General features: G+C 49.4%; 1 protein-coding gene and 1 pseudogene across 2 annotated transcripts in view; both read right to left on the reverse strand.

Annotated features, from left to right (window-relative positions):
• Window positions 1–2,946: 2,946 nt before the first annotated feature.
• The window catches only part of EYA2 (EYA transcriptional coactivator and phosphatase 2), a 259,292-nt gene continuing 240,005 nt past the window's right edge, over window positions 2,947–22,233 (reverse strand). For both annotated transcript variants that reach the window (XM_036827587.1, XM_036827586.1), the window contains exons 11-16: window positions 21,195–21,253; window positions 15,643–15,803; window positions 14,325–14,439; window positions 12,453–12,574; window positions 10,401–10,501; window positions 2,947–3,704 (exon numbers count right to left, since the gene is read on the reverse strand). In XM_036827587.1, coding sequence (XP_036683482.1) covers window positions 3,624–3,704; window positions 10,401–10,501; window positions 12,453–12,574; window positions 14,325–14,439; window positions 15,643–15,803; window positions 21,195–21,253 — 639 coding nt within the window. In that variant the 3' untranslated portion in view covers window positions 2,947–3,623. The remainder of the gene's footprint in view (window positions 3,705–10,400; window positions 10,502–12,452; window positions 12,575–14,324; window positions 14,440–15,642; window positions 15,804–21,194; window positions 21,254–22,233) is intronic.
• LOC118880902 lies at window positions 16,511–19,438 on the reverse strand (annotated as a pseudogene).

A 22,233-nucleotide genomic window follows, 5' to 3' on the forward strand; every position in this document is an offset into this window, starting at 1 on the left:
CTTCTGCTGTCTGCCCTCTGGTGGATAAGGCTATATCTAAGAGTCTTGTGCACGTTTCCTGATGGGAGGGACTGGTGGTGGGTAGAGCTGGCTGTTGCTCTGGTGGGCAGAGCTCAGTAAAACTTTAATCCACTTGTCTGCTGATGGGTGGGGCTGGGTTCCCTCCCTGTTGGTTGTTTGGCCTGAGGCGACCCAACACTGGAGCCTACCTGGGCTCTTTGGTGGGGCTAATTGCAGACTCTGGGAGGGCTCATGCCAAGGAGTACTTACCAGAACTTCTGCTGCCAGTGTCCTTGTCCTCATGGTGAGCCACAGCCACCTCCTGCCTCTGCAGGAGACCCTCCAACACTAGCAGGTAGGTCTGGTTCAGTCTCTGTGGGGTCACTGCTCCTTCCCCTGGGTCCCGATGCGCACACTACTTTGTGTGTGCCCTCCAAGAGTGAAGTCTCTGTTTCCCCCAGTCCTGTCGAAGTCCTGCAATCAAATCCTGCTAGCCTTCAAAGTCTGATTCTCTAGGAATTCCTCCTCCCATTGCCGGACCCCCCAGTTGGGAAGCCTGACGTGGGGCTCAGAACCTTCACTCTAATGGGTGGACTTCTGTGGTATAAGTGTTCTCCAGTTTTTGAGTCACCCACCCAGCAGTTATGGGATTTGATTTTATTGTGATTGCACCCCTCCTACCGTCTCACTGTGGCTTCTCCTTTGTCTTTGGATGTGGGGTATCTTTTTTGGTGAGTTCCAGTGTCTTCCTGTTGATGATTGTTCAGCAGTTAGTTGTGATTCCGGTGCTCTTGCAAGAGGGAGTGAGCGCACGTCCTTCTACTCCGCCATCTTGAACCAATCTCCCTAAGCAGAATTTTTGCTGACAGCAGGTTTTGATGGTGGCAGAAAGGGAGGGCTGGATAGTGCATGATTACAAGTGGGTGCCTGAGTGGCAGGGGTACCAATCAATGGGGAGACAGGGAGGATCCAGGAGCGTTCACATGGCTGACTCCCTGGGAGGTTCTGCTCCAGTCCCTTTCTCTACTCCAGCCAGAAGTCAATTCATCCAGTAAAACTCCTCCACTCATTACAAAAAATCTAAGTAGGCAAATAATAGTGAGGTGGACCCACATGTTCTAGGCAACTAACTCTAGGGATTCTTTACCTCCATTTAACCATCCATCTAATTATTACACCATTCTTGCGCCCACATATCCAGCCATCACAGTATTACTATCAATCACCCATCAACCATCAGTCGTTCCATCCAACTACTCAAACATCCATCCATCCATTTAGCCACTCACTCACCCTCCTAACCATCTATCCATCTTTCCATAAAGCCATGCAACCATTCACTCATCCAAACAACCACCTATCCATTCATCTCACCATACAACCATTCAGTCTTCAATTCAGTCATCCATCCACTCATAATCTATATAGCTATCCATCTAGTCATCCCAACAATTATCCATCCATTTATTCTTCCGTTCTCCAATCACCTTGCTAAACATCCACCTTCAAATCACTCAAGCATCCCGTCACCTAACCAACCATCCATCCACCCACCTATTTAGACATCTATTCAGCCATTTTTACAAATATCCATTCACCCAATTACCTAACTATGATTCCAATTATACTTTCATCCTTCCTTCCACATCATCTATAATGGGATTCCAATTTATGTCAGTATCCACTCTGTAGATTGATTCCAAGAACGACACTCGTGCTTGATTTGGGGGAATACAGAGATGAAACCATCAGCACCTGCCCCCAGGGAGCTCAGAGCCTAGCCAGGGAGTCTGTCTCACCCTTGGTGATGACTTTCCATCTATCAGATTCTAGCTCTGAGACTCCAATCATCCATCAAGTCATCTCCCATCTCCACTGACACGGATGCCAGCCAATTGGTGACCCTGGATTTCACCAACATAAATAGAGGGAGAAGCCTATACTTATGCTTAGCATCCAATCAAACGGATCGAGGCCCTACTTGGAACTCTGTGGGCAGCAACAGAGCTCAAGATGTCCTTGGAACTTCTCCAGATGTCCCTCCCTGTTCCCTACACTGGATCCTTGGCTCATCCGCTGGAAAATAAAGTCCTACCAATGGCATGGAGGTCAGTTCTAGTTTCCATCCCAACCCCCATTTTCCCCAGTTCTTTTAGGAGTAGCTCACTGATTCCTCCTTTGGGGGACAAGCTCTCCCCAGCTTTCTGCTCATGAGAGATTGAACCCTATCCAGCTCCATGGGCAGCTCATGACTCAGGTTTGACACAATCTTGGGGCTTTTGCTAGAACCGCTGTGCAGAAAGTGCTCTCTTTCTGCTGGTATGGTTTTGCCGAAAGATTTTTGGAGCCATCTTTGCCACACAGGGAAGAGCCTGCCCGAGAAGTAAAACCACACAGGAGGGCTTCCCTGGTGGCGCAGTGGTTAAGAATCCACCGGTCAATGCAGGGGACATGGGTTCGAGCCCTGGTCCGGGAAGATCCCACATGCCGCGGAGCAACTAAGCCTGTGCGCCACAATGACTGTGCCTGCGTGCTACAACTACTGAAGCCCGCAAGCCTAGAGCCCGTGCTCTGCAACAAGAGAAGCCCACACACTGCAGCGAAGAGTGGCGCCTGCTCACTGCAACTAGAGAAAGCCTGCGCACAGCAACGAAGACCCAATGCAGCCAAAAATAAATAAATAAATAAAAAGAAAAGAAAGAGTGGGGCTTTTATAAAAAAAAAAAAACAACAAAAAACCACACAGGAGAAAGTCACTTGATCACCTGGATCCAGCTATGGCTGAAGACAGTATCACCCAAAGTTCCTGGAGACGATTTTCTTTTTTCTTTGGCTTAACGCAGTTTGAGTTGGATTTTATACTTCCGTAACTGAAAAGGTTTTGGAAAACAACAACACATTCAGAAGCCTCAAAAGCAGTAATAAAGTAGTGACACTCTACCCCACTTCAAAATGTAAACGTGGTTTTATTTAATGCCTTTTTCCGTCACAAAGTACTGCCTCCTCCCCAGGGTTCCCTCTTCCTAGAAAACAAGATGGCAGCATAAGGCACGTGCACTGTCCACATGACATCAGGTTACGTTCTTAAAAACAAAAATAAGCAATAGTCTCCCCCACAGCCCCGAATCGCCTCCCTCTGTTCAAAGAATGATTGTCCCCTCAAAGCACAACTCAGAGCAGAGAGGCTTAAATTAGAGCTGTGCACTGCCCCACATGCCAGCTGAGAAAACAAAAACCAACAACACAGGTACAAGAGCGTAATACCAGAGTAATGAGATTAGTCCATAAATTAAAGTGGAGAAAAAAAAGAGCCTGTCCCCTCCTCATCACCAGCCCTCCCCCGAATCAGGAATTCCTTGCTTGTGAGCCTTGCAGAAAAGTCTGGACTCAGAGCCAGCCCTTTTCCCCAAAGTTAAATATTCCAAAGCCACTGCTGGGTACTGTGTTTCTCTGGACCCGCGTTGGAGCTGAAAGGACAGCTTCTGAGATGGTCACCGGACACGTCCTCTTGGCGGGAGGGACCCTGCCTGGTGTCTAGCATCTGGCAGGGGAGGTGGGGAAAACCGGGGGCCTGGGCGGGTGGGCTGCCTCTCTGATGGCAGGTGGCGAGGCTGCAGGTTCTGCTATAAATACTCCAGCTCCAGGGCGTGCCTCAGCGCCTCCAAGTCCGCGTGGCAGGATATCCGCCAGAAAGGCATGTTGTGCTGGAACACAGAACACCAGCCACACGGTTACGGCTCTTCGCGGTGCTTCCCACAGCCCCCCCCCGGATCCCACGCCCATGGTTAGAGCCTTAGGAGAATTCACACTGAGTCAGTGTAGCACGTGGGCATTTCCCAAACCGGGAGCACAGAACATCGTTGGTGGACCCCTACGTGGTCAGGCATCCTTTCTATTCCTTCTGAGTCTGTTTTTTTTAAAAAAAATTATTTATTTACTTACTTTTAATTTTGATTGGAGTATAGTTGCTTTACAATGTGTTAGTTTCTGCTGTACAGCAAAGTGAATCAGCTATACCTATACATATAACCCCCTTTTTCCTTCCCATTTAGGTCACCACAGAGCACTGAGTAGAGTTCCCTGTGCTGTACCGTAGGTTCTTATTAGTTATCTATTGATATTTTATACATAGTACTGTATATATGTCAATCCCAATCTCCCAATTCCCCCCCCCCACCCCCCCACCTGAGCCTATTCTGATTGGCTTATCCTGCAGTGTCCGACATGTGGACTGTTTGACCCTCTCTCCTCTGTTGGGACCAGCGTGGTCTTAGGCAGCATGCTGACATGGAATTAAATCACACAGCGAGAGAGCTATTCCGTTTTAAAAATGTGTTCTCAATCCTGCTACTTCAGATAGAAAGTCTTGACTAGATGCTACTGTGTCTTCAACCCCTCCCTAACTCTCACTAATCTCCATTTGAACAGATAGGGCTGGTCTCAGAGAGTCTTTTTTATCTTTTCCTTTTCTTTACAGCAGGTGATGCTTGCTCTGTGTTATTGTCATGCTATCAAGTTTTCAATTTTAAACATAAGTGCATCTATTGAAAGGGAAACATTAAGTAGGTAACAGTACAGGCAGCATGCAGATACAGCAAAAGTTGTAATTGGTGTAAAAGAAGTGTTATGCTGATTATGGAAAGAAATCACTCATGTGGAGAGAAAAATTTGCAAAATATTGATACTTCCATAGCGTGAGGGTTAAATGTTTCAGTGCCCTTTTGCAAAGCTCTGTTCTACCACCATTAGCTGGGTGATCTTAAATAATTTACTTTGGTGCTTGTCTGTAAAATGGGGATAATACTTGCTGTATACTATGTGTATCTTATATTACAGATGAGGAGACTGAGGCACAGAGAGGTCTGTCTGACTCCAGAGAAAAAACTTGACTGCCTGTTTATCACAGGAAAATGTGACCGTTGACTAAAGTTGTTGCCTGTCCAACAGCCATCCTCCCTTCTTCCTACTTCCAGAACCCAGAATTTGGCAGCGCCGTGCCCAAGAGGTAGGGAATGAGTTATGATTGTCTAAGTGATGACAACCCCAGCCTTGTTAACCAGGGGTTTGTCCTGTATCCATCTGACTTGTGACCCGTTGAAGCCAATGAGGAAGTTGGCTGGGGGCTTCTGAGAAAGGTTTTCCTCCATGATTAGAGAGGGGCACCTGAGGAGAACTCCTTCCTCCTTACTTGCCCTTTTTATTTGGATGCTGACATGTTAGTATGTGATGTCTGGAGCCGTGGCAGCTGCTTTGGGATCATGAGGCAAAATATCAGAAAAGAAAATGCCAAAGATGGTTAGAAAGGTAGAGCAAAATGATGGAAAGGGATGCTTGGTGAATTTTTAGACCCATGGAAACAACCTAGGATACGCCTACTTGTAATCTTTTTTTTTTTTAAATTGGAGTATAGTTGTTTTACAATATTGTGTTAGTTCCTACTTCTAATCTTGTTAGGTGAGCAAATGTTTAAGTCCTCATTACATAGGTTTTCTGCTACCTGCAGCTACAAGATACTGAGCCTCCTCAAGACAGTCATTGACCTTCAATTATTTACTGAGTGAACAGAGGGTGATGAACATATGGATGCCCCAAGTTCTTGTGGTAGTTCTGCTGCCCCTTGAGGTTCTATGCCCACAGGGTAGAAACTATACAGGTGTCCTTTTGGTTCCAGGAGCACAACGACCCTTTCCTGTCTCTGGGGGCTCTGCACTTTTGATAGTTGGGTCAGGGAAGGCCTCTCTAGGGGGGTGACATTTAAGCAGGACCCAGAGAACACAAAGGAGGGAGCCATGCAAACGCGTGGGGAGGTAGTCGAGGTAGAAGACAGCAAGTGCAAAAGGCCTTGAGGAGGGTTTGAGCTTGAAATGTCATATTCACTGCTGCCTTGCATGGCTCCTGGCACATAGTGGGCGCTTAATAAATATTCGTGGAAGGAATGAAAAGAGGAAGGGAGGGAGGAAAGACAGGAAGGTGGGTTTCTCAAGCAAAGCCCTCAATGGACACATCTTTTTCTCTTTTGCCCAAAGGAAGCAGAAGACTATCCATCATGGGCAACATATGCCAGCTCTTTAATGCCTTTCAGCTCCCCCACCCTCCCCTCACCCCGGCCAAGCCTTTCATTCTCTGCAAAGATGGATGCTGGTCACCACCTGGCCAATCCAGTCCCTCTTCAAAGAGTGTAATTCATTTTTTCTGGGAGGAAATGAGCAAAGGGGAAGAGACTATCTCAGCCATCTCCCTCCCAGGCCTGGTGGCTCCAGAGCGTAGGTAGATTTATCACTTGTGGAGAGGGGGAGACAAATGACCCACTAAAATGGAGATATTAACAACACTGTCAGCAGAAACAGTTGAAGCCCCTCGTCCTGTCACCGTATTTCATGCTGCTCAGGCGTCCAGTGGCCTGGGCTAATGAGTCCCATCCATCAGGCCGGGAGAGCTGCTGGTGCATAGGCTTTCTCACTAATGGGCTGGGGCTGCTGCTTCAGACACTGCGGGGGTTCTTAGGGGAGCTTGGTGCGTGGGGTGTGTGCCCCAGTCTTCTTTGGTGGACTCCACTCTCTTCTGACCAGGTCAGGGGTGCAGACTGACAGTGTTTGAAACTCCTAAGTCCACCTCCTTCCTGCCAGGCGTTTGGAGCAAAACACACAGCAGTTTTCATGTACCAGCTGTGTGACCTTAGGTAAATTAATGAACCTCTCTGAGTCTGAAACATGTTCCCTATAAAATGAAGCGGAATGGTACCCACTTCGCAGGGGGAGGGGGTTGGAGGATTAAATAAAATGATGATGTCAGTAATAAAGAGTAGTGGTTAAGGCCTGGGGTTAAGTAGGGTGCCAGTTACCGCCCTGCCACATGCCAGCTGGGCTGGAGACTGCCAGCTGGCTCCCAACACCCTTTCTTCCCTCTCTCTCAGAAAGCGCTTTTTTTTTTTTTTTTTCTTTTCTTTTCTTTTGCTAGGAACTTGGTGGCTGAGAATAAAGGGTACATCTCCCAGCTACCTTTGTGGCAAGGTGTGATCATGTGACTCAAATCTGGCCAATGGGGTCTGAGCAGCAGTGATGTTGACCTATATCAGCTGTGCTCTTAAAACGAAGAGGAGTCCTTCCCCTTTTCTTCCTGGTGGCTGGAGTGCAGACGTGGGCGTGGTGAGGAGCCGTCTTGGACTTTGTGGAAAGAGCAGTACTGGGACTGGCAGAGCAGCAAGACAGAAGGGGCCCGGGTCCCTGGTGCTGTCCCAGCTGTCTGGGCGGCTAACGAGAGATGAAGAAAGCTCTCCACTGTTTAAGCTGCTGGCTGGCATCTCTGGCAAAGCAAACTCCGCAGAACCTGGGCAGCCCTGGCCCCACTGGAGCCCACCCCATCCACACCCTCAGCCGGGTCTTAGCAACGTGCTTCTCCTGTGGACTTGGAGCAAACGAGAGATTTCGGTGAGTTTTCATGTTATGTGAAAACTGGCATTCTTGTTTTCTTTTTCTGCTGGCTCCCCAGGAGAGAGAACCTCCTCTGAATTTCTGAAGGTGGATTTAGCCTTCTCCCCTCCCCTGGCCCTGGGGAGTAGTAATCACACAGCTTCGGGCTGTTGAGGGCTAACTAGGCACGGTTTCTCTGCTGGGCCCCATGCGCCTGTTCTCAGCAAGTGTGACAGATTAAAAAGGCAGCTCAGAGAGGGTTGCCATCTGCTGAAGGCTACACAGCCAACAGTGGCAGAGCTAGGATTTAGAGCAAAATGCGCTCCCCTGGTCACCTGTTTCTGTGAGAGCAGGGCGGCTGTAGGGTGAGGTGAGGGAGGCGCCCGGGACACAGAACTTGAGGAGGCACCTCCGTCAGCTCCCCCTCCTCCTGGCCCCCTATGCAAGGGCGACCCCAGACCAGCAGGTCTCAAAGGAGAAGCCCGCCCATTAGGGGTGACTTGGCAATTTCTAGGGGTGTGATTTTTGACTGTTGTCCTGATTTGGGGCACTGCAGGTGGGAGCAGGTCTCCTGCCTCATCCCACACACCTTCCACCTGAATGACTTTCAGATGTCCTGCCAGATATTTAAGTAAGCACAAACCTGTTCTTAATAACCTGAGTGTAGACCCTTAACTCCACTTTACTTGTCACATATAAATAGAGCATTTTTCTCGTGCTTTTAATAAAACCCGACTTCCCCAGGGCTGCAATTACCGTGTCAACTGGGGAAGTCTATTTGTTTTATTCAGAACCTTCCCATGGGTTGCTTCGCAGTTTGGAGCAGTCACGTGACAGCTGCGGCACCTCGCTGGCTTCGTGAATGGCCAAGACCGCACACCTGTGTCCCCTGTGTTTGCCGGCTCACATCCTCAGTGATGGCACATTTGGGTGTGAGATTTTGTGCTCAAATGTTCACATACTGAAGCACACGTTACTGTGAGTATAAATGACTTTCCCTTATTTCTCTTTGATGTATCATCGGATGTTGATCTCCTGGACATTACGGTTATAAGGAGGTTTTATTATCCATTAGTATTTCATTTCAGGAGAGTAAACCGTCATTTCAAAACATCTGCTACGCTGCCCTAAGAAACGTCCTTTGACTGGTGAGAAGGTGGGTGAACGGCAGCCACTGCTTCATGGATGTCCCTGTCATTCTCCAGGTGAGAACCGGAGGGCATGTGGGGGGGGGGGTGCCCGCGGCCACGGGCCTAAGCGGGTTCTCACTTACCAGGTCAACTTTGATAGAAGCAGAGTTTATTCTGATCGCTGTCACATGCTTAGGGCAGAGGTTATTTTCTATTAGATCTGAACTTGGAAGAGGGGCTCTAGAATCCCCCTTCCATCCTGGCAGTGGGCTTCAAGTAGTCTCACCAGAGACCAGGCTCTTGACCTGGCACACTGGTGCTGGATTCATGTGATGATTCACGCTACTGTTTTGGTCATATTCTGGTGTATCACCCCTACTATTTACTTAATATTTTTTTCCTCTGAATCAATTCATTTTTAAAGTTTAAGAAATATGCTTTAAAAAGAAGTGCTCGGGGTAAAAGCTGAAGTCCCTCCAAAGGCCCCAGGCACCTCCCTGACTGCACCTCCTGCCCCGCCCCACTCGCCTGGTGCATCGTGCAGCCAGCAGCTATGCCAGCTCCCTGCAGGACGCTCCAGCCTTGCGACCTCTGAACTTCTTGGTTCCTCTCCGGGAACTCCCTCCCTCTGATACTCACTTGGCTCACTCGCTCTCCTCCTCCCATCTTTGCTCAGCTGTCACCTCGCAGCGAGGCAGGCTTGACCACCACGTACACATGTAGCTGCCCCTCTCTTAGAATCTCCTCTGTTCCCCATTCTCTGCTTTATTTTTCGCCAAAGCTCTGGTCATCATCTGACACGCATGTTACACTTAGGGGTTGATTGCTCATTCCCAGGCTGTGAGCTGAGCGAGGGGTGAGAGCCCTGTCTGTTCTGCTCACTGCAGGACGCCCAGCGCCTGCAACAGTAGCTGGCACACAGTAGGTGCTCAGCTAATGGAGCTTACACACCAGCTGGAGAGTCGGTGATGAAGCCACCAATCACACAGGTAATTCTTTCATGACAGGAGGGGATAATGCCCTGGAGAAGGAATAGGGACAGCTGGGGCAGGGAGTTGCAGGCAGACCTGACTGAGCTGGAGTGGGAGCTGGGGAGAGAATTCTTCCCTCTGGAAGTGTTGCTGAGGCTGAAAGGATGAGTCCGGGAGAGCTGGGAAAGCGGAGGAGCCTTCCAGGTGGATGGAACAGTATATGCAAAGCCTTCTAAGCACCCCTCTCTCGGGGCCCTCGGGGCCCTCCGTCTTCTCATGAGTTCCATCCGCTGAGACCCCCTAAACATTTTTGCATTTCCTTTGAATCTGTTTCTGGGGCAGGACGGGGGAAACCACGTCCCCCAAATTAAGCTCTGTGACATTAACCATCTGCTTCCCAGGCCTCTCTGGGTGGGGGGTGGCAGGCTCTCTGGGATGCTGTTGACAGGTCCAGATCCAGGGCTTTGGCAGCTGTTTCTTTTCCAAGAACAGAGCTGTGGCCACCAGAACCCCCCTGCCCCTCTCCTCATGGGCCTGAGATCACAAATGCAGGATTTTCTTTTTCATTAGCTTAATGCTGTCTTTATTAACTGGGAAGGGTTCCTGGAACATATGATCAGTAAGCATTAAATAAAACACACACACACATGCACCAGCCCCCCGACCAGCCTGCCCTGACAGAGGGTCTCTCGGCTCCCAAGCAGTTGTCCCAGAAACAATGCAGGGCTACCGGGGTGGCAGCCAAAGGCCCGGAGGGGGATTTGCAGGAAATTACTCAGGATGCTTCTGCGATTTCCAAATGGGAGGGGACGGGCGAGCAAAGAGCCTGGGAAGGAGACGGGCTCAAGAGAGGAGGAAAAAGCAGCCGGAGAGACGGATGGAGTGAATACCTTTTTCGCCCCCTGCTCCTCTTCCACGCCATCGCCAATCACGATGTAGACGGCTTTTCTGCCGAATCTCTGCATTATCCTCTCAAAGCAGCTCTCCTTCCCTGCACGGAAGAAGGAAAGAAAGAAAAGACACTTGGTGAGGACCCAGGATTGAGGTGACTAATAACCGCTAATCAAGAACTCACTTTGTACAGCCTTCTTACAAAGGTCTTCATAGGGACCAGGTATTAATCATTTCATCCTCAAGCAAACTTCGAGGCGTCACTGTCCCCATCCCCATGTGACGGATGACAGTGCAGAGGCACAGAGAGGTTAAGTGGCTTGCCCACGGTGACACAGCAGGAGAGGCAGTGCGGGGGTCTGAGACAAGCCCTGGCGTCTATGCAGCTGTCCGGTGTAGGAGTGATGGGCCCATTATACAGGTAAGGACACGAGGCTCTGAGAGGTGCCCTGGACATGATCTGCCCAGGATCCCCAGAGTTAGTTAGGAAGCAGAGGTGCCAGGATTCACGTGTCCGAGGTGGGCAGCCTGGCAACAGAGTGGCCCTTGTGCGACTCGGCTGTTCGTTGTTTTCTTGCTCCCTGTAGATGATCACCTTTTTGTATTTATTTTCCTTCTTCCCAGTGGCTGGGCAGCAGCATCGATCCAGGCACACTAAATTCAGACCTTAGCTCATCCTGTTTCAGCAAGTTTAGTAACCATCATCATAATGAGAAGAGCACTAAAAAGAACAGCTGTCACTCAGCAGATGCCAGCATAGAGTAGGCTAAGTGCTTCACCGCCCCATCGGGATTTCTTAGCCTCGGTGTTACTGACATTTTGGGCTGGCTAAATTCTTTGCTGCCCTGAGCACTGAAGGATGTTTGTTTAGCAGTATCTCTGGTCTAGAACTTCAGTAAAGGCAAAAACTGCTCTAAGAAAATGCTTCCAAAGTGCATACCATATATTTGTTCTTGCTCCAGAAAAAAAACAGGTAAACATTTCTAATTAAAAACTACTAGGCTTTGTATTAGTATACATTTTTAGGTGATACAAGAAAAAAAAAAATCAGCCTCCTCCCCCACAAGAAAAATCAGTATTACTTGCCCTGATGACAAACGATGCTGTTAATTTCTAGTTATTGAATTCTCTTATCTGATGAAAGTTCTAAGCCTAAGGCTTGTTTTCTTTGTTAATAAAGGAGATTAGCAAGTATTAAAGAGGTGTTAAAGCAAGATAACACTAAATTGAGACCATCTCTTTGAAAGAGCATTAAAAAAACAATAGTTTTCTGTGTGGTTCGAGGTTAGATTAGTTAATGGCCATACTACCTAAATTAAAACCACCTCATATACCATCCTGGGGTGGGGGGAACTGTCTTCCTCTGCTTCCTTAGTAATGGAATTTCATGAGTTTTACCTGGGCTCACAGTCACTTAGCTATGGACTACATTTCCCAGCTTCCCTTGCAATTAGTTGTGGCCATGTGACTAAGCTGGGTTAATAGGAAGTGAGTAGAAGTAACATGCACCTCCTTCTGAGCCTTGGCTTTACAATAATGGACGCGCATTACTCCTTCCTCTCTTCCCCCTTCTCATAAGCTGGAATGACAATATGGCAGAATCTGATTTGACCATGTACATGAGGATAAAATTATAGGGGATGGTGGTAAAATGGGAAGAACCTGGCTTCCTGGGTGAGTATGAGGACAGAGTCACCCCATCAGCCTGGATCACTCACCTCTGGTCTGTTGACATCTGAGGGAGAAATAAGCTTTGGCCTTGATGTAATTAAGCCCTTGTATGTGGGGTGTATTTGCTACAGCAGCTTTGCAGGTATCCTAACTAATACACACACTTTGGAAAACTGCAATCCTAACCAATTTCTCTAGAAGCAGAGGTTAAACCCAGTGGGTCTATGAGGGTTGTTTGGGGGATTTGGGAGATTTGTCCATGCCCATGGACAAGCTCTTTAACTTCCCTAGTGTCGTTTTCCTTAAACTTTCCAAACCTGGCAGGCAAAGCTGACCTTACCCTCCCTCCCCGTACCACTCTGAGGTCTGGGCTCCCCTACCTGTCTTGGTTGCACTGTAGATGTTCTCAATAGGAAACACGGAGCCCAGTCCGTACAGCAGGACTTTGGCCAGGGCAGGAATTAGTTGAGTGGTGGTGACCAGCACGTTGACACAATTGGGCCTGAGGACAAAGGAGATGGTGAGTCAGAACTCCAAGGTACCACAAGGCCAGGCCTCCTCCCCCTGCAGCTGAGCCTGGAGTCGGTGGGAATTCTGATGGGGTTTGGAGGCTCTGGCTAAGTCGTCTTCAGGTGAGGCTAGAGCTCAAGGATCCTCCAAGCTATTCCTCTCTTTTAAGCCTGAAGCTGCCTGACACATTGAAATCTAACACAAGTGTAATATTTTTCCTATTTAAAAAGCAAATGGGGCTTCCCTGGTGGCGCAGTGGTTGAGAATCTGCCTGCTAATGCAGGGGACACGGGTTCGAGCCCTGGTCTGGTCTGGGAAGATCCCACATGCCACGGAGCAGCTGGGCCCGTGAGCCACAACTGCTGAGCCTGCGCGTCTGGAGCCTGTGCCCCGCGACGGGAGGGGCCGCGATAGTGAAAGGCCCGCGCACCGCGATGAAGAGCGGTCTCCGCACCGCGATGAAGAGTGGCCCCCACTTGCCGCAACTAGAGAAAGCCCTCGCACGAACCGAAGACCCAGCACAGCCAAAAAAATAAATAAATAAAAAAAAGCAAATGTTAGGGACTTCCCTGGAGGTCCAGTGGTTAAGACTTCGCCTTCCGATGCAGGGGGTGCGAGATCGATCCCTGGTCAGGGAGCTAAGATCCCACATGCCTCGTGGCCAAAAAACCAAAAAAAGTAAAACAGAAGCAGTATTGTAACAAATTCAATAAAAACTTAAAAAAAAATGTTGGGCTTCCCTGGTGGCTCAGTGGTTAAGAATCTGCCTGCCAATGCAGGGGCCACGGGTTCGAGCCCTGGTCCAGGGGGATCCCACATGCCACGGAGCAACTAAGCCCATGCACCACAACTACTGAGCCTGTGCTCTAGAGCCCGTGAGCCACAACTACTGAGCCTGCGCTCTGCAACAAGAGAAGCCACCACAACAAGAAGCCCGCACACCAAAGAGTAGCCCCTGCTCACCACAATTAGGGAAAGCCCGTGCACAGCAACGAAGACCCAACGCAGCCAAAAATAAATTAAAAAAAATGTTTACTGCAAGGGCCACACACTAAAGTAGCTGTAGGGACCTATTGGCAGTGTGCATGAGTGACATGGAACAAGTGTAGGACAACAGGGAGAGGTGAGGACTGGGGTAAACTGCAGAGCACATGCCAGTTCTGACGTTTTCCAAGATCCTCGAAACCTGCAGCTATGGATTAACTTTCCCAGTCTTTGGGACAAAGTGTTTATCAAACAAAACACATCAGCAGGATGGATTCAGCTCATGAGCTGCCATTTTGTGACCATTCATCTGTTGGCTCACAAGAATTCTGATGCTGCAGGGGAGTAATTTGTTCTCTGGCCCAGGTGATCTTATTTAAGAGCAAGAGGCAATTCAGTGGGAGGTCTAGAATGAAACTGGGCCCTCCTGACCTCACTAAGAGCCCGCCAGATGATCTGTGTGATCCTATAAAATGGTTTTCACAGGGTGATGTTGTGGGCAAGAGCGGATGGGACGATAGACCTACGTACAAAGGTCTTTAGCTCTGCTGGCCCCCGATCAGTCTCTGCTACTATCTGCACATCTGAGGGACAAGGTGTCCATGGTGCCTTGTACACCTCAGCTTTATCAAATGTCTGGAAGGTGTGCAGGGGAGAATTTGGGGGTCCAATTCTCCCAAGTGTGGAAATGGAGGGGCCACCACCCTCGAATGGGAGAAAGTTAAGTGGCACAAAGGAAAACGGGGGCTCCCACCTACCGGGAATTGATGAGGTTTAGTGCCTTCAGGGAGTGGGTCAGCCAGAGGTCCGTCAGAGCTTCCAGCTCGGCTCTGAGCTGTAGCCAGGTCTCTCTTTTGGGAGCTCCTATCAAGCCTATGGACAAAGCAAATAAAAATAATAGTTGCTGTCATTTTAAAGGGCTGGGGGGGAGTAGGGTTAGGGAAGGTGAGTCTAGGTTTCAAATCAGATGACACCCAAGGTCAACTTCAATCCAGTGACCTTAATTTTATTTTGAGATTGACTGGATCAGTCAATGGAGTTGAGTAGCCGCCTACTCAAACCTCTTCCCTTTACTGGCCAGTAGCTGGTTAGAGACCTTGTGATAATCAAAAACATCCCCAAATGCCTCCTGGGATGGGGGGAAGTGGCATCACCTGTTAAGAGCCAGCGGCCTAGAGAATTCGAGAAATAGTGATCGAGGGCCTGGTCACTGCCGAGCCAACCCTGCCTTCAGCCCCTTCCAGACTTCTTGTTCAGTGTGATAGCCAGTGCTCTCCTGCCACCGAAGCTGGTGGCTTTCACCTCGGCTGCACAGTAGAGTCACCAGGGAGCTCTCTGAGTCCCGATGCCAGGCAGCAGCCAGGCCAAGAACATTAGAACTGGAAACTCCTCAAGGGGTTCCAATATGAGCCAAGTCTGAGAACCAGTGTTTCCACAGACCAGCTGGGAATCGTGTTAAAAATGCAGATCTGACTCAGTCACCTGGGGAGGGGCCGGAGAGCCTACATTTCCAACAAGCTCCCAGGTGACACTCATGTGGCTGCTCCACGGACCGCGGTCTGAGTCGTGAGGGCTGAAGCCAGGGGTCCTCAAATCCCAACGAGCATCAGAATCACCCGGAGGGCAAGTTAAGCCACGGAGGGCCGGGCCCACCCCAGAGCTTCAGGTGCAACAGGTCTGAGGTGGGGCCCGAGAACCTGCATGTCCAGCAAGTCCCCAGGTGATGGTGATGTTGCTGGTCCAAGGACCACACGTGGAGAACCACGGCGGGGGTGGGGGGGGTGCAATCATGGGCAAGACGCTTCATCCCTTCCTCAGCTTCCCAGCCCCGCCCCTGCCCCGCCCCCCTAAAGTGAGGCTAATGAAATCTTAGTACCCTCTTCCAGAGGGCGTCACAAGGGTGACACTGAGTGAGCTACGACTTATAAGCCTCTCAGAGCAGTACCTGGCACAGGGCAGGTGGGATGCGAGTGACAGCATCCATCCTTGATGAATTTCCCTTGGTCCAGGGGGTGCGCCTGGAGCACAGGCAGACCCTCTGACCGCCGTGGACGACGCTCTCCCCGACCCACTCACCGCCGACGTTGTTCTTGTAGGTGTTGTACGTCTCCTTCACTCGCCGGTAGCGGAAGGCCAGCTTCCTCATCCAGTCCACGCCGCCGTGCACGCCAGAGCCCAGGCACAAGTTGGCCCCCGGGGCCGAACTATGGAAGCCGTCAGCGGAGAAGTTGTAGGTGCTGGGGAGACGGAAGAGGGCAGAGGGTGGGAGAAGAGACAGTGTTCATGTCGGGGAGGTGGGGGCTCTTCACCAGGAGACCCATGGGGTGGGGCCTGGGGCACCCACGATGTCCCCGAATGTTCGAGGGTGCTGTGGGCATGTGCGTTCTGGGAGAAGCAGGGTCATAGTTTTTATTAACTTTCCCAACAACGGTGGCATCCTTTGCTCTTGCCTACTCAGCATCCGTTCTCCTTTCCTTTGGTATCAAAGAGCATCTCTACTTCGGGGGGGCAGCCATTCTGTCCCCTGCATACAGTGGCCAAGCTGGGGAAAGCCTCCCTCTCTCCCCCTTTAGAATCTGAAGCTGGAAGGCAGCTCCAAAAAATGGTTGGCCTTGGTTCATCCTGAGAGAAGGGTCCAGAAGAAAATGCCAGTTAGTTTCTGCCACTCCGATCCCCAAATCTGCTCTGCTTCACATGCCCCATAAGCCCTGACTGCTGACCTTTTCTTCCTATTCTGTGAGCATCTCTGTTATCTTTCCACAGACATTCCCTATGTTGGGGACTTCCCTGGCAGTCCAGTGGTTAAGACTCTGCACTCCCAATGCAGGGGGCATGGGTTCAATCCCTGGTCCGAGAACTAAGATCCTGCATGCCGCAGGGCATGGACAGCAAAAAAAAAAAAAAAAAAAAGAAATTCCCTATGTTAATTTTTTTATCTGTTAAATTAAGCAGAGCCGATTGCTGGTGCTTCGCAGACATAACCCTCCATCAGCATGAAGCGTGGTCTGGGGACGAGTCAGAGTGTCACGTGAAGTTAATGACAGAAGCGGCAGCTGGGAAACAGAAGGGGAAAGCGTGGGCGATCGACCACCTACAGCAGCTACAGCGTGAGAACGAAAGCCCTAGCTCTCCATGGAACACCATTTTCTTTCCCTCCACCGGAAGCTTGGTACAGGTTTGCAAAACCACAGGACGCTGCAAGGCAAAACCAGAGCGTGACAAGGGATGTGTGGACCAAAAACTTCAAAAGTGAAAGTCTCTTCGAAGAGAAAAAGCCTGGGGGGAGCAGGTCAGCATGGTATACCACGGCCTCTCGGGGGGTGGGTTTGGCTGACTTTTTTTCTCTTTGCACTGTTTTATTGTTTCTGGATTTTCTGTGATGAGTTTAAGGGTGGAGAAAGATACTGCATTTTTTAAAAAGATGTGATGCACTAGGGATGAAACAACACTAGGAAATTGTATCTTAGGTATCCCCGGTTTAACGCCACTGCTGCAGCAGATAAAAGGGAATTTGAAAAGTGTGAAGTGCTGGGTCATTCTCCCTGTGGGCCACGTGATGTGCTGATGCCCACGTGCCGTCCCGCACCATTCTGTGCCTGGGGCTCAGCCTGACAGCCTGAATATCGAACTGGTGACAACAAAACCCCTGCAGGATCCACAGAAACGCCTTGAGTGATGCCTCAAACTCAACAGATTTTACCACGTGGGCTCACTGGGGCAGGTGGGCCAGGAGGACACTGACCCAGGTGACTTAATCCCAAAGGCCTCAAACGTAGACTCTGGCATTCCCTCCAGAGCAGGCTGGGTAGACAGTCACAGAGAGATACCAACAGGCTGACAGAAGTTCTTTAGATGTTTTCAAATTTTTGCCCAGATGTCCATAAACACACACACACATTCACCTGGGTCATTTTTCACAGACGTTTGTGTGAGTGTGCGTGTGTATAAAATTGGAAGCAAGTAACTCATAATGTCAGAAAGTGGTGAGTTGGAGATGGTGGGAACAGGGGTGATCATAGTTTCTTCTCTGCTCTTTACTGAATTACTCAAATTTAAAAAGTTGGGGACTTCCCTGGCGGTCCAGTGGTTAGGACTCTGTGCTTTCACTGCCGAGGGCAAGGGTTCAATCCCTGGTTGGGGAACTAAGATCCCGCGTGCCTCGTGGCGTGGCCAAAAAAAATAAATACAATACAATAAAATAAAAATATAGGTTGTGTGTAATTAACTTGCTTGACCACTAGCTTGACATCGTGGTATTTGACACCATAACTTCTGAGATCTTGAGAAGGTTATTAAAAAAAAAAATTAAAACGATGCATGGAGAATAAGATATGACTGTTTCTAATAACTTGTTTGCATGATAACCTCCTCTTTCCCATGAAAGATGCCAGTGGGTTTATTACACAGACATGTTGCTGCTGCTTTCTTCTCGGTCCCTCCCTTGGGTGGCGGTGACCAGGGGCTAAAGAGAAATAAAATATCCCCAACTAGTAAAAGGGAGCAGAAAACATCTAATCATAGGGGCAGAGAGCCATTTAGCAAGGACTACTCACTGTGCTGGGCACTTTTCTAGCACATTCTTATCCTGATGAGAAAGGGGCTATGTGACTTTATCCCATCACGGCCCCTCATTTCCAGAAGCCACACTTTAAATTGACACGTGCTCCTTCCTCTCTACTGTCAAGGTTCCCATCTTGCTAGAGAATGTCTTCTGCTTTTTCTTTTTTAAAGAAATTTTATTTTCCATCAACCTCATTTCCATTTTCTGTTTAAGAGTCTTTGGAAGAACAGCTTCGGACCACTCAGTGGTTGTGCCTCCCCAACCAGTGGCCTGAGCTCCGCAGTCTTCAGTAGGGAGCCGCTGGGCAGGCACAGAGGGCATCTGTGAGCCTTCAGATTGGTCTGCGACCTCGGGTTGAGTGGCAGTGAACTTGGGAGCTGGAGCATCCATTCACCCCGACGTTGCTCCAGGGTTACAGTCTTTTCAGCACCGGCCTGCTCTTCCTTTTCAGGCTCTTCTGGATCCCTGTAGAAGCAGAGATCAGGCATGACCTCCCCGGGTGCTCACGGGAGATGGTACCACGCATGCGCAGGACATCCCAGGCCAGCATCCACCGCGTGAGACCCGCTGGGGAAGCTCCCTTGTTGTAGGGACGGTGCAGAGGAGAGTCTGCTACACACAGCAACGGTAGGCAGGTTAACACGAGAGCCTCTGGGAGAGGCTGGTGGTCAGCGCTGGAATCAGTAACCACCAGAAGTCCTGGCGCCTGGAAGGCTGCCTGGATCTGGTAAGTGAAGGTTCCAGGAGTGAAACAGCCAGAGATAGAAGTAGCTCCGGCGGCAGCGGCAAACTTCAGCACAGCTCACCGGTCAGTCTTCTGGAGGACATGACACTGACATCGGCTGGGTTTTCAGTGGCAGCCATGGCACAAGCTGCCGGCAGAAGCTTCTCCCCTGTTCTCTTCAGATTTATGATGCAGATGCTGTCACTTTTCCTTCTGTAGATGGACCGATCCATTTGGAAGTCAAGGTTGGTGCCTCCTAACTGGGTTCCTGCTGCACAGAATTGGAGGACATCCTCCTTTTTCACTTGCAGGACATCAAGGACTCCGGACACTGTGGAAATTTCCCTTTAAGTAATGATGGGAATCTAGAACAATGCCTTATGGACCCCTCCCTGGGTAGGGCAGAAAGGCTAGAGAATTTATTCTTGAAAAAGAACACTGACTCTGTAAACTCAGGATACCTGGGGCGATGCCTGGATGTTCTGCTAAGAGGTGGAGGGCAGGGAAGGGCGTCCGTGAATCCTGCCTCACCCACTTACCAGCTGTGTGAGGTTGGGCAGGTTACTGAACCTCTCTGTGCCTCCCATTCCCCAAGTGTAAAACGATGATGATGATAAGAGCAACTATTTCCTAGGGTTACTGTGAAGATGCAGGGAGTTAAGTCACATAGAGCAACTGGAACAGGGCATGGTGCAAAGCAAGGGCGTTACCACTGTTGGTTTTTACTGTTAACTGAAAACAAAACAAAACACAACAAGGGGCATTTGATAGTTGGTGCCTAGCACACAGTAGGTGCCTAATAGATATTTCTTGAATGAACAAATAGGGAATTTGGCTTCTAGTGGGAAAAAAACACCCTTGGATTGTGGATTCTTGAAATGAGGTACCAAACAACTCAGCATGAATCAGGGTTCAGAGGGACACTGCTCTAAATTCCAAGCCAGCCAACTACAGGGGAAACGATAAAAACACAACACTGGTTGCTCACTGCCTTGAAAGGGAGAGTGGTTCCCTGGGATGACTTCATGAAAAGGACACAATTAGCCTTGACCTGGGGTTTATGTACTCCACAAATTAATCAGTCCTGGCTGGCACTGAAGCCGTGCTCCTTGCCAGGCCTGACTGCAGAAGGGATTTTCTGAATGGCTAATTAAAACGAAGCAGGGCGATGCCCAGCTATCACTTCTAATTGTGCTGGGCTTTGAAAAGACTTGCAGGGCTCAGGAACAGAAACTTTGATTTCTTTTTTTTTGAGTAAGTTGGAAGACACACCTAGGAAGCAAACACTAAGTTAAGTTACCACGAATGGCTCACAGGCAAAACGTTATTTGGTCTCATAATATTTTTGATGGGCCTAGAGGCGTTGAATAGTGATAATTTTGATAAGCACAGATTAATAACCAGGGTTCCGTTTTTATAATGGGCAGGCTTGGAACATTCCAGCCACATTCTTCTGAAAGCTCTCTCATTTTGAGCAGTTGGGTACCTTATTTCTGGAATTCACGTCTTAGGAGTGTTTTCCCCTAGAAATCAGATTTTTTTGGGCTTCCCTGGTGGCGCAGTGGTTGAGAATCTGCCTGCCAATGCAGGGGATACAGGTTTGAGCCCTGGTCTGGGAGGATCCCACATGCCGCGGAGCAACTGGGCCCGTGAGCCACAACTACTGAGCCTGCGCGTCTGGAGCCTGTGCTCCGCAACAAGAGAGGCCGCGACAGTGAGAGGCCCGCGCACCGCGATGAAGAGTGGCCCCCGCTCGCCGCAACTAGAGAAAGCCCTCGCACAGAAACCAAGACCCAACACAGCCATAAATAAATAAAATTAAAAAAAAAAAAAAAGAACCGTGTGCTCTGACATATCTCAAAATAGTTCCTTTAAAAAAAAAAAAAAAGAAATATTTTTTTGAGTGTTGACTATATCAGTTTTACTTTAAATAACGTATGTATGTTAGTTGAGTGCAGTCAAACCTTGGAGAAAGGTTTACCAGACTCTTGATGGTGGTGATTCTGGGAGACAAGATCAGAGGTGGTGTATGACATATTTTACAATGTGCATGCATTACTTTAGTAAGCAGGGAAAAACCCACAGAGAGATAAACATAAGCAGAGTCACAGAGGGTCCGCAGAAAGATCAGCCTCAGTGATTCGAGGTGATGCGGAGCAGGCTGCAGGGTGGGGGGCAGGGTGGTGATTTTTGAGTTCAGAGAAACGCCAGTCCCAGCTCTGGCTGAGGGCAGGCGCACCTTGCCCTGATAAGCAGCCCCTCCCTCCTCTCTGCTTCCTAGTGAAAGGCAAGCTTGATAACCAATCAGAAGGGGCATTTTTGATTGACTCCCCAAATTCCTACCTTAAATCTTGCCCATTGTCATCGGATGAGACATCGTCCACGTGGATCTGGTCACAGTCCTACAGAGAATTTGGCAAGAAGAGAAAAAGGGAGAAACGTGACTGGTGAAGCTGATGCAGTCTTTAAGAGCTGGTTTCATAAGCTGAGGGGCGAAGGAGCACTGGACTGGGAGTCAGAGTCCTGAATTCTAGTCCAAACTTTGCCACTAAAGGTCAGGTGACCTTGGGCTAAGTCTCATCCTCTTTTGCCTTTGGCTATAAGGGGTGGTGGTGACCGTATAATTTATCATGCAAACCTAGATAGTTTTGCAATGTAAAGGGGGCTGCTATCAACTTTCCATTAGGAGGACAGGCACAAAATAGGACCTATCTCCCTCTGCCCCCAGGTACACTAGGACCTATGGTTATCATGGCCATACGGTGGAAGCCTCTCACTATTCAAAGTGTTTCCTCTGCTTGGAACGCTCTTCTGCTTTCATCTGCTTAGTGAACATTGTATTCTTGAAACATTAGCTTCAGGAGGTACCCCCTGCCCAAGTCCCCCTCTGTGTCCCATGATCTGTGACCATCATTTATCAAGCATTACTATGTGCCAGGCACCATTCCAAGGGTTCGCCGTTCAATGGACTCCAATAACATGCTGCTTTCCACCACCCATACATCTCTCAGTTCTCTTTGGAGAAATACCGTAACACATGGGAGTTAAGATTGAGGGGAGGGGGGGCTTCCCTGGTGGCGCAGTGGTTGCGAATCTGCCTGCCAATGCAGGGGACACGGGTTCGAGCCCTGGTCTGGGAAGATCCCACATGCCGCGGAGCAACTAGGCCCGTGAGCCACAACTACTGAGCGTATGTGTCTGGAGCCTGTGCTCCGCAACAAGAGAGGCCGCGATAATGAGAGGCCCGCGCATCGCGATGAAGAGTGGCCCCAGTGGCCCCCACTTGCCGCAACTAGAGAAAGCCCTCACACAGAAATGAAGACCCAACACAGCCATAAGTAAATAAATTAAAAAAAAAAAAAAAAAAAAGATTGAGGGGAGG

This window comes from Balaenoptera musculus, chromosome 15 (assembly GCF_009873245.2).
Source record: "Balaenoptera musculus isolate JJ_BM4_2016_0621 chromosome 15, mBalMus1.pri.v3, whole genome shotgun sequence".
NCBI lineage: Eukaryota > Metazoa > Chordata > Mammalia > Artiodactyla > Balaenopteridae > Balaenoptera > Balaenoptera musculus.